This window comes from Camellia sinensis, chromosome 4, assembly GCF_055761805.1.
Source record: "Camellia sinensis isolate YWXY chromosome 4, ASM5576180v1, whole genome shotgun sequence".
Lineage (NCBI taxonomy): Eukaryota > Viridiplantae > Streptophyta > Magnoliopsida > Ericales > Theaceae > Camellia > Camellia sinensis.
This window is the reverse complement of record NC_138964.1, coordinates 203735042-203747105: the sequence shown is the minus strand read 5'-3', so window position 1 is coordinate 203747105 and position 12064 is coordinate 203735042. Positions and strand designations below refer to the sequence as shown.

General features: G+C 42.1%; 2 protein-coding genes across 2 annotated transcripts; both read left to right on the top strand.

The window, feature by feature from the left end:
• The first annotated feature begins 930 nt into the window (after positions 1-930).
• Positions 931-3851, top strand: LOC145824386 (uncharacterized). Its single transcript, XM_082924030.1, has 3 exons — positions 931-1608; positions 1663-2184; positions 3561-3851. The coding sequence occupies exons 1-3, from the start codon at positions 931-933 to the stop codon at positions 3849-3851; spliced, it is 1491 nt and encodes a 496-aa protein (XP_082780156.1).
• A 7064-nt stretch (positions 3852-10915) lies between these two features.
• LOC145824385 (uncharacterized) lies at positions 10916-11452 on the top strand. Its single transcript, XM_082924029.1, has one exon. It carries the CDS (start codon positions 10916-10918, stop codon positions 11450-11452), a length of 537 nt encoding a protein of 178 aa, XP_082780155.1.
• The last annotated feature ends 612 nt before the right edge of the window (positions 11453-12064 follow it).

The window sequence follows — 12064 nt, the reverse complement described above, 5'->3', positions numbered from 1 at the left end:
GATCCCCATAGAGGGACTGAGGAGTCAGCGGGAAGCTCACAGGCGATACCAGAGGATTTGGATTTGCACCAGGGAGGGCCTGGGGTTGGTTCTATCCCTACTTTTGCTCCGAGGCCGGTAGAACAACCACACATGCAGGGGGACTCAATGGATCTCTTCAAATCCAGTAAGTTGCGATTTGATCCCCAAAATCACGTGATTGCTGATAGAGGGGCGGATTTAGTGGGATGTAAGGTTTGTATGGGGGGCAGAGATCTTTCTTTGGCGCCAGGTTCTGATATTCAAATATCTGGGGAGGGGGCTGGTTTGGACCGTGTTATAGATAGGCCTGATGGGCTACGGGATATGGAGGTGGTGCTCATTATTGGGCCTGAGGGACAGGTTTGTGTAAAGAAGGGTTTGGGTTTAGGGAGCCCAGGTGGGTCCAAGATTTGTGGGCCTAGTGGACAGTTCATTCCAGCTTTGGCCTCTTCGGTGAGCCCTATGCTCAATGTGTCCCCTTCTACTGGCCCTTTGAAGGGGGAAAAAAAGTGAAAAAAGCTGGCGCGGTGTTTTTCTCAAACGTTGGACCAGCAGAAGCTTGGTGTTGGTGGTACGAAGCCGAAAGTGGGCAAGCGAGATCGGGGCCTTCGAGATGAGTCTTCTGGTTCATCTGCTGGTAGTAAAAGGGTTAAGTTCTTTGAAGGGGTGGATGAGCATGTTTCCTCTCTCTAATCAACGGTGGAGGCTGTGGGGCAACCCCGCCAAACATAATGAAATGCCTCAGTTGGAACTGTCGTGGGCTTGGGAACCCGCGCATAGTTCGTAATCTTCAGCTTCTACTGAAGGAACAAGCTCCTGATGTAGTCTTTCTTATGGAGACAAAGTGTGTGGCGAGCAGAATGAAGTGGGTTCAGTGTAAACTTGGTTTGGCTAGGGGCTTGTTTGTGGATGGGGTTGGTTTGTCGGGGGGGGTTAGCATTATTATGGCGGCCAGAGGTGAAGGTTTTAGTTCAAAGTTATTCTAGTGGGCATATAGATGCTGTGGTGGAGTCAGGCGAAGGGAACTTGCGATGGAGATTGTCCGGGTTCTATGGCCATTCGGAAGTAGTTAACAGAAGGTTTTCGTGGGAGTTGCTTCGTCGTTTGGCTGGTTTTTTGGATCTGCCATGGATGGTGGTGGGTGACTTCAATGAAATTTTGTTGCCATCGGAGAAACTGGGTATGAGCGAACGAAGTAGAGTTCAGATTCAAGCCTTCCAACAAGTGCTTTCGGATTGTATGTTAGCTAACCTGGGTTTTTGGGGGCCCAAATTTACATGGTGTAATAATAGACCATCTGGGATGGTTCGTGAACGTTTAGATAGAGAAGTGGCTAATACAGCTTGGTTAGGCTTATTTCCGATGGCTTGCGTGGTTCATCTCACATGTACCACATTTGACCACATACCCATTACGGTTGATTTGTTGGGACAGAAACAGAGCTTGCTTGGAAATCGACGTAGACCATGTATCTACCGTTTTGAGGCGATGTGGCTTCATGATGAAAAATGTGAGGAGGTTGTCAAGGCTAATTGGGGCAGAGCTCAAGAGTCTAATATGGAAAATTTGTGGCGTAATATGGAGAAGGTGAGTGTTGGTTTATCCTAGTGGGATAGGACCACTTTTGGTCATGTTCAACAGTTAATTCGAACTAAGACGCGTAAGGTTCGCCGTCTGGATGGTCAGGACGTGATCTTGGTAGACCACAACTGTGTTCGTATGAACTTATGCCATGAGATTGATGAACTCCTTGAGAGAGAGGAGACTTTATGGTGCCAACGAGCAAGGGCCAATTGGTTGAAAGATGGTGATAGAAATACCTCTTTCTTCCATTCCAAAGCTTCACAGCAACATAACAAGAAGAGGATTAATGGGATTAAAAATGTTGAGGGTGAATGGTGCACTAAACCTGAGGAGTTGGAGGAAATTTTAGTGAGCTATTTTGAGGAATTGTTTTTGTCTGGACACCCGCATGGTATTGGGGATGTTTTGGATAAAATTCAAATGGTTGTTTCTCCAGCGATGAATGCAAAGTTAGCTAGAGTATACACCGCAAAGGAGGTGTCACGGGCTTTATTCCAAATGCATCCTACGAAAGCACCGGGCTCGGATGGTAAACCAGCTCTATTCTACCAACGTTTTTGGCTGATAGTGGGCAAACAGGTCACACGTGCAGTCTTGGGGATCCTTAATGATCGGAAAGAGGGACGGCAGTTGAGAGGGAGATTAATGATATGGAATTGGGCCGGACAGATTTGGGCCGGACAGAGTTGTGCCAGACAGATTTGGGCCGAACAGGTGTTGGGCCAAGTTGTGTGGCCCGGCCTTGAAGGAAGCTGCTTGGTTAAGGCAGCGCGTGGATTAACCGAGCTGCAAGGATCCGTGGTCACGAAGCCGGTCAGGTGAAAAGTCCAGCGCCAGGAAAGGCAAGGTTAGACCGAGGTACCTGTTTGCTCGGCAGGTAGGTCGACCGCAGACTAGCGTGAGTTGTCCTGAGCTCGGCTTTGCCGAGATGTCGCCGAGTCCGGTCCTCATCTGAGCTTAGCTGTTGGAGTACTTGTGCATGTAGCGCAGCATGGCAGACGATGGCCGAGATGATACTGCCCGGCTGCCGAGCTCCCAGGAGAATGGGCAGGCAGTTGGGTTAGGTGGTGCTCAGCAAAGTTTATGCTGACAGATGGAATAACAGTGCCACGTGTTGAGAGGTCACTGGGAGTAGATTTGGGGTGCAGAAGGTATATAAGCATGTCTGCGCCCTCCATACGAAAAAAGGCGAACATTTGGTGAGACATACACTAAACACTCAACACTCTCCCTTCTCTTTATCTATCCCCTATGTGTGTGTTCTAACTTGATCGTCGGAGGGGTTTTCCAGCCACACACCGCCGGGTAGCTCACTGCCGTTGTGTACGCAGGTAATCGGACAGAGACGGAGCTCGGAAGAAAGGAGTACGGGCTTGCCGAAATATTTGCTCCCCGTAATGATACTTTTTTGTGCTAATTCCAAAAGTGAAAACTCCCAAACATATGTCTCAATTTAGGCCAATTAGCCTTTGTAATGTGGCCTATAAGATTGTGAGCAAAGTGTTAGCCAATCGGATGAAAAAAATATTGCCGGCGGTCATTTCTCTAAATCAAAGTGCTTTTGTGGCGGGGGCGACTTATTAGTGATAATGTGCTTGAGGCTTTTGAGATATTTCATTATTTGAAGAATAAGCGACACGGAAAACAGGGGCATTTTGCTTTAAAACTTGATATGAGTAAAGCCTATGATCGAGTTGAATGGAGTTTCTTGCGTGGTGTTTTGGAGCTGATGGGTTTCAACCAACAGTTTGTGGATACCATTTTGCATTGATTTCCTTAGTGTCATATTCAGTTCTTATAAATGGACGTCCGACGAAGACTTTTGTTCCCAGTAGAGGACTTCGGCAAGGGGATCCACTGTCACCTTATTTGTTTGTATTATGTGCGGAGGGTCTGTCATCTTTAATCCATCAGGCTGAAGAAGAGCATCAGTTCATTGGTGTGGCAGTGTGTAGAGGGAGTTCCCAGTAGAGGACTTCGGCAAGGGGATCCACCTTTTCTTTGCGGATGATAGCTTGATTTTTGGTGCTGCGAACTTGCAAGAATTAACTGTGGTTAAAGACATGTTGGGAAAATATGAGTTAGCATCAGGCCAAAAAATCAACCTCGAGAAATTGACTATCTGTTTTAGCAAGAATGTTGCGGAGGATACTCAGGAGGTGTTGAGGAATGCAATGGGGGTTGGCACTATGATGGATTCTGGGAAATATCTTGGCATGCCATATATTGTTGGTAGATCAAAATGAGGTGTTAGGTTTTTATTCTTGGCAATCTCGTTTGACAAAACTCCTTTCAGTTGTACTTGTTTTTGCACTTTTATTTCAGTGAGGTTATGAGTTTATTAGATGCGAATCCAACCCGAATCGTGCCTTGCAGAGAAGTTTTGTGATGTTAATTCTTCCAAGATTGCCACTTCGCTGATTATGACGGGGATCGAGCTGCCCGGTCAGCGCCCCTTGGCGGGGTCGAGGGGCAGTGCCCCCGAAGCAAAATGCAAAAATGCATTCAAAGTTGCCTCCTCACTCGAGCGTCCATTTCCTCACTCGAGCGGAGAATGCTGAGTTCCAGAAGTTTGGTGAGTTTGCAAATATACTGTGATCCGTGTTTTCACGCTCGAGCATCCATTTCCCCGCTCGAGCGTACACCCTAGTGCGGAACACGCAATATAGAGTCCCCGCTCGAGCGTCCATTCCCACACTCGAGCGGACCTCGCGATTTCAAATTCTATAAATTCGCAAGTTGCTCCAAATCTAGGATTACTTCTCCAGATCTTCTTTTTGGATATTAAGGTTTATATCTGGAGATATTTTGCTGGTTTTCTTTGTTGTTTTGATTGAGTATTCAACTCATGGTTTAAAGAGTATACATCAAAGGATTATTTGTTTGTTATACACAAAAGAGAGAGTTGTTCTTCGGTGGATTCCGAAGAATTCGAGCCTGAAGCTTTGGTGGATTCTGGAGTGGCTCATCGTCAAGACAATTCTGAGGTGAAGACAGGGTTGGAAGAGACACATAGGGGTTGGTTCAATTCGGGCGTGGATTCGCTAGGTAATTGAGAGTATACCTGTGTAATTCCTTTATATCTTCTTAGTGGATTGTTTTGTAGCTGTTGCCTGTGATTTTTTTATCACAATTGGAGGTGTTCAATTGTGATTTTTTCACGTAAAATCGTTGTGTCGATTTGCCTTGATTGTTTGATTGAGATTGTTGTTTACTGCTTAAAATTGATACATAATCACCAATCAACATCTAGAGGATTTCTAGAATTTTCAATTGGTATCAGAGCAGGTTGCTTTTTTGTTTTTTAAAAATTTTGACCGAGATCTTGTTTAATTTGTGATAATGGATTCAATTCGTGAGGGAAATTCTATGGTTCAACCACCCCTACTTGACGGATCCAATTATTCATTTTGGAAAGCTCGGATGAGATCGTTTTTAAAATCTATTGATGAAAAAGTTTGACAATTTGTCATGTATGGGTGGACTGAACCGACGATTACCGTTGATGGAGTAACTTTCCCTAAACCAATCGATAAGTGGGACACAATTGATTACCAAAATAGTAGCTGAAATAGTAAAGCTATCAATTCTCTCTTTTGCGCTGTCACACCTGAAGAGTTTAGTCGAATTTGCAATTGTGAAGTCGCAAAAGAGGCTTGGGATATTTTACAAACTATTCATGAGGGCACTCCTTCGGTTAAACGATCAAAACTTCAAAGGCTCACGTCTAGTTTTGAAAACCTTTCAATGAAAGATAGTGAGACCTTTGATGAATTTTATGCGAAGTTGAGTGACATTGTGAATTCCAGCTTCAATTTAGGTGAAAAAAATACCGGAATCCAAGATTGTAGGAAAAATTTAGAGGTCCTTGCCCGATCGGTTCCAACCAAAAGTTACGGCTATTGGGGAGGCTCAAGATGTTGACAACCTCAAGCCAGATCATTTGGTTGGAAATCTCCAAACTTATGAGGCACATAGGAATTTCAAAAAGAAACAAAAAGATGTTGCTTTTAGTAGTGCCCATAAAGCTGGAGAGGATTCTGATGAGGATTGCGAGGTAGATTCCAAGATTACGGATGCTTTTGTAAAACAATTTAAAAAATCTTTTCTGAAAAAGAATCCTAAACTTTTGGAATCTACTCATACTCATAAATCTAAAGGCAAAGATAAACTCAAAATTAATTCTATAGCCAAGAAGGAGAAAGGAAAGATACAAGGGAACTCTGAAAGAGTCCAATGCTATGAATGCCAAGGATTTGGCCACTTTGCTCAAGAATGCCCCACTCGTTTGAGGAAGAAGAAAGCCCTCGCTATCACTTGGAATGATGAATCAGAATCTGATAAAGATGAAAGTAACAACGAAGATCAAGGCGAAGAGGGACATAAGCAATTCCTAGCTTTCATGGCGGCTTCCGAAACTGAAGGACGAACCGAGTATCTGAAGAGATCGGTTGAGAATGCCACTGATGATGAATCCTTGGAGAGTAATGATGAAGAGCTTGAGCAAGCTTATGAAAAGTTGTATAAGGTGTCTCTTAACTTATCCAAATTGAATGACAAACTCACTATGAAACTCAAAGCATGTGAAAGTGAGAATGCCAAACTAAAGGAGGAGGTTTCCGAGGCTAGGATTGATGCCATCAAGATGGCTAATGATCGACAAGCTCTTTGTGCTCTTGACTTGTGAGACAGAGAGGAATGAGCTACAGCAAATCTATGTAACATATGAAGAAAAGATTGAAACTCTCGAGATGTCTCAAGTTGCTTTGGAAGAACTAATGATCAAGAAAGAGGAAGAACACAAGTGTGCTATGGATACCATTGGTCTTTGGAACAAAGGATCAAAGACTTTGGACAATATCATTGGGTCTCAACAAATTTGTTCTGACAAGAGTGGCATTGGCTTTGGTGATAACAAATAGCTAAAACAGAGTGCATCTACATCACATGATACAAGAACTCAAGGAAAGGGGGAACAAAAAATTCAACATAAGGATGGACTTCTCAAATTTCCTAGAGTTGGTAAGGTAAAAGAAAAGAAGGTACACTCTGTACGCCCTGTTTTTATTTGTCATCATTATGGTATGCATGGTCATATTCGTCCTTATTGTTATGAGTTGCATGGCAAAGTGTCTCGTAGAGATGGAAGAAATTCCAACATCTCGTGGGATAGAAGACACTTCATTGGTCGTGATGAGGTTAAGGGTCATAATAAACCTTGTTATTTTGATTTGCTTGAGACCAAACAGGGAGCGAGTTTGCATTTGCGTAGACCTAGGAATAGGAAATTGGAATCCACGTCGAGACGGGTTCCTATTGTAAGGGAAAGGAACCACAACGTCAAGACACCACCTAAGAACCGCCATTCTCACAACTTTGTTCATACTAAAGCGGTTTGGGTGAGAAAACTTGACTTGTGCTAATTTGTTTATTCATTTTAGTTTTCAGGTTTCTGTGTGTTTTTTTTAGGTCATTTAATGTGTGCCTGTTCGTTTTTTGTATTACTTTGTTTAGTAAAAAAAAAAAAAAAATCCCAAAAAGATTTTCTTAGTATGGTTTTGCGAGCTTGAAATTTTTGAGTGGTCCTTGGTGCATATTGGAATTGATGAGAATATCTATTACATGTTAATATGTGTGTGCTTTCTGTGGTCATTACTTATTTTTGAGTGTGTGTTTTTTGATTAGTATGTCTCATTCTGTACACACTCTTAGATTAGCAAATATCGGAGTCTTCCGCCTTAGTGATCATTTTTTTTTTGGACTTCTGGCATTGTATCTTTTGTTTTTCTAGAGTAATTGACCTATACTAGCATATCATGGGTGATGTTGAGTCTCTTAACCACCTTCCATCTTTTTGCATCTCCACAACTTTTCCCTCTATTCTTTGTAGTCCAGCTATGAGAAAAAGGCTACCTCAGAGTTACCTACCAGGCCATCCTTATTATATCCATGCTTCTCTGGTTCGGTTTCCATACTCTTGAGCGTGTCAGCCGCCAATGAGTGTGCAAAAGAAAAAGAAAAAGAAAAAGAAAAAGAAAAAGGAAAAAAATGTGCAAAAGAAAGAAAAGAAAAAAAAGTGTGCAAAAGAAGGAAAACATAGAGGATTCATTGATTGAGGGGGAGCCTTCGCCTTTACTCACCAAATACCCCTTGATTCCTAGTGGTTTGACTTTCCTTAGGTGTGCTTAGATTCTCTTGTCGGAGGTCCAGCTTTTATATCACTACTAGGATTTGAATCTAGTGTTTGTCGAACTCCAAGCGTCACACACACACTTTTATCATGAGATCTATGCTTTTCACATAATGCATCACTTTCTTTTATGAGAAATCTTCTAGAGGCTGTACACATTGTGTTTTCAAGTAATTATGCTTCTTGGCTAATCTTGTGTGTTCTAAGGTACAAATCTGAGATTTCTTGCTTGCTCCACCATATTATTTTTGTCGATTTCTTCTTGTTCATTGTTTTCTGTACAATGTTTGTGGTTGTTTTTAGTAAGGGGGAGTTTGGTTTATTATTACAAGAGTTTGTTCGCATGATCACTTTGATTTGTTTGGTAAGGGAGATTGGCTTTAGTTGTTTTACATGTTGATATGCACTGTTTGTTCATTATTTCCTTCTTGTATGCTCCTGATATTTACATCATCATATCATTGCTTGTATGGTTTATGATCTTGCTTTAGTTGCTTAAGCTTCCTTTGTCAATTTGTGACAAAAATGGGGAGAAAGTTATTGTTCATGTTGTCATGCACATATGTCGTAGTGTGATTTCATCCATTCATGTGTCGGGTGCATGTGTCTTAGTTTTCATGTTTTCATGCTACATGTTCTTAAAATTCATGTTTTCATGCACATGTGTCGTAGTGTGATTTCATCCATTCATGTGTCGGGTGCATGTGTCTTAGTTTTTATGTTTTCATGCTACATGTTCTTAAAATCTCCAAGTCGCATCGATTCATGTTTTCCATCTCATGCTTCAAATGCTTTAAGATAATCTAGCCATATGTTTATTGTTTGTTCATATACTCTTGTGGGACTAATAATTGTTTTTGGAGAATGTGGCACTAATAGTTATTTTGCAGCTCATGACCTTGAGAAAGAAGTTTGCGTTTGTTGGCTGTAATGGGTTGGGGTGATTAGGATTTTATTTGTTAGGTGTGTTTTGTCACGGCATTGCCAAAGGGGGAAATTGTTAGGTTTTTATTCATGGCAATCCCATTTGACAAAACTCCTTTCAGTTGTACTTGTTTTCGCACTTTTATTTCAGTGAGGTTATGAGTTTATTAGATGCGAATTCAACCCGAATCGTGCCTTACAAAGAAGTTTTGTGATGTTAATTCTTTCAAGATTGCCACTTCGCTGATTATAACGGGGATCGAGCTGCCCGGTCAGCTCGTGGGGGTTGAGGGGGCAGCGCCCCTTGGCGGGTCTGGGGCAGTGCCATGGCAGGGTCGAGGGGCAGCGCGCCCGAAGCAAAATGCAAAAATGCATTCAAAGTTGCCTCCCCGCTCGAGCGTCCATTTCCTCGCTCAAGCGGAGAATGCTGAGTTCCAGAAGTTTGATGAGTCTGCAAATATACTGTGATCCGTGTTTTCACGCTCGAGCGTCCATTTCCCCGCTTGAGCGTACACCCTAATGCGGAACACGCAATATAGAGTCCCCGCTCAAGCGTCCATTCCCACGCTCGAGCGGACCTCGCGATTTCAGATTCTATAAATTCGCAAGTTACTCCAAATCTAGGATTACTTCTCCAGATCTTCTTTTTAGATATTAAGGTTTATATCTGGGGATATTTTGCTAGTTTCCTTTGATGTTTTGATTGAGTATTCAACTCATGGTTTAAAGAGTATACATCAAAGGATTATTTGTTTGTTATACACAAAAGAGAGAGTTGTTCTTCGGTGGATTCTGAAGAATTCGAGCTTGAAGCTTTGGTGGATTCTGGAGTGGCTCATCGTCAAGACAATTCCGAGGTGAAGACAGGGTTGGAAGAGACACATAGGGGTTGGTTCAATTCTGGTATGGATTCGCTAGGTAATTGAGAGTATACCTATGTAATTCCTTTATATCTTCTTAGTGGATTATTTTGTGGCTGTTGCCCGTGGTTTTTTTATCACAATTAGAGGTGTCCAATTGTGATTTTTTCATGTAAAATCGTTGTGTCGATTTGCCTTGATTGTTTGATTGGGATTGTTGTTTACTGCTTAAAATTGATACATAATCACAAATTAACATCTAGGGGATTTCTAGATTTTTCACGAGGGATTTTCAATTATGTTAAAGACAGAGTTTGGAAATAGCTGAATGGGTGGAAAGAAAAATATTTAACGGCGGCTGGTAGAGAAGTCTTGATAAAGTCAGTTGCACAATCCATTCCCACGTACATTATGTCCTGTTTCCAACTGCCAAATGTGCTTTGTGGGGAGATTGATTCTATGGTGAGTAATTATTGGTGGAGCCAACGGGAGAATAAGCGAAGAATTCATTGAAAAAATTGGCGATCTCTTTGTGATCCAAAATGGATGGGCGGGATGAGGTTTTGGTGCTTAAAGGCTTTCAACACAGCTATGTTGGCCAAACAAGGGTGGAGGTTGATTTCGTCGCCGGATTCATTGCTGGCCAGAATTTTGAAAGCCAAGTATTATCCTTCTGCAAATTTTCTTCAAGCTGGTGATGGGTCGAATCCATCATTCACCTAGCGGAGTATTTTTAATGCTAGGCCGCTTTTGGAAGCTAGATTACGGTGGAGAATTGGGGATGGGCGCTCGGTTCAGATTTGGGATGCAAAGTGGGTGCCTAGGCCTCACACTTTTCGGGTTTGTTCTCCTCCTACAAAACCATTAGCGGGTGCGTTGGTCAGTGGTCTGATTGATCAGGATAGGAAATGTTGGAATTTAAGGTTGTTACATGAGAATTTTATGGAGATGGACGTAGATGCCATTAAGCAAAATCCTCTTTGCTGTCAAGGTATACCTGACATGTTGGTGTGGCACTATACGAGAAGTGGGTTGTATTTGGTTTGTTCGGCTTACCATTTGCAAATGAGTCTTCACATATAGGAGGGGCAAGGGTCTGGGTCAGAGGTGCAACATGTTACTTGGTTTTGGAAGCAGGTATGGCGCCTCCGGATTCCCAATAAGATTAAGGTATTTGCATGGAAGTGTTGCTCCAATATTTTGCCGGTCAAATCTGTTATTCGGCATCAGCGTTTGATAATGGAGGATACATGTGCTCGTTGTGGTGAGGAGCCATAAACGTTAATGCACTGTCTCTGGAGATGTTCGATGGCGCAGGTGGCACCAAAGCCCATTAATGTTTGTGCTAGATAAGGGAGTTGGTCTTGATTTTATGAGTTGGGCATATGAAATTGGGTGTAGTTCTGAGGCGGATATATTGGGGTTGTTTTTCCCCTTATGTTGGGGAGTGTGGTCCTCTCGAAATTCCGCCATATTCAATAATGTTGATCGCTCAGCTGTTTCAACTGTTCAAATGGTGCGTGTCTTGTTGCAAGACTTTGGGCAGGCACAATCCAATATGCATGGAGTTCAAATAGACTGTGGTCTGGAGGGGTGGAGTCCGTCGGAAGGAGGTGTCGTTAAGGTGAATTTTGACGGGGCCACTTTCAAAAAACAGCAATCATGTGGTGTGGGAGTCCTCATCCGTGATCACCGTGGTGAGCCGATAGCAGCTTTATCGGAACAAATCCCAACATGGATGGAGGCAGAATGTATTGAAGCTATTGCGGCTGTCAAGGCGCTGGAGTTTGCAGCAGAGTTGGGGCTAACCAACATTCATTTGGAAGGTGACTCTCTAACTATGGTGAAGGCCATCAGAAAAGAGAGCAATTGATGTGCTTCTTTCGGTCATTTTTTACAATGTGTCATTTCTTGTACCAAGCAATTCTTATATTTCTGTGTCTCGCATGCGAGGCAAAATGGCAACCTTATGGCTCATCACTTGGCACAAATGGCAAAGGAAGCTCCAGACAAGCGGTTGTGGCTTGCTGAGGTCCCTGCCAATTTAGTGCATATTTTATTAAATGAAGTTCCTATTCTGTAGAGGGGCCATCCCTCTACCCACTTAAAAAAAAAAAAAAAAAAGGATCTTGCTAACAAATGTGCCAGAGTACTTTTGTATGGATTATATGTTATATTTGATCATCATCATTATTATTATTATTATAATTCTTTAGGTTATATTTTTTATGAATCAAATAAATAAATAAATAACTTATTAGACCAAAAATAATTACAACTATGTATAAAAAAAATACACAAAAAAAAGGTTACATCTTACAAAGATTCCCTCACACTTTGATAAATATTTAGGCCACCTCCAAGATATTAGTAGATTTCCTTTTAAACAATCGCTCTTGTCAAATTGTGTGGTGGTTTTGACTAATTGCTCCATTTCATTTGTCACTTAATACTTGCTAAATGATCTCTTAACATCTTAATTGAA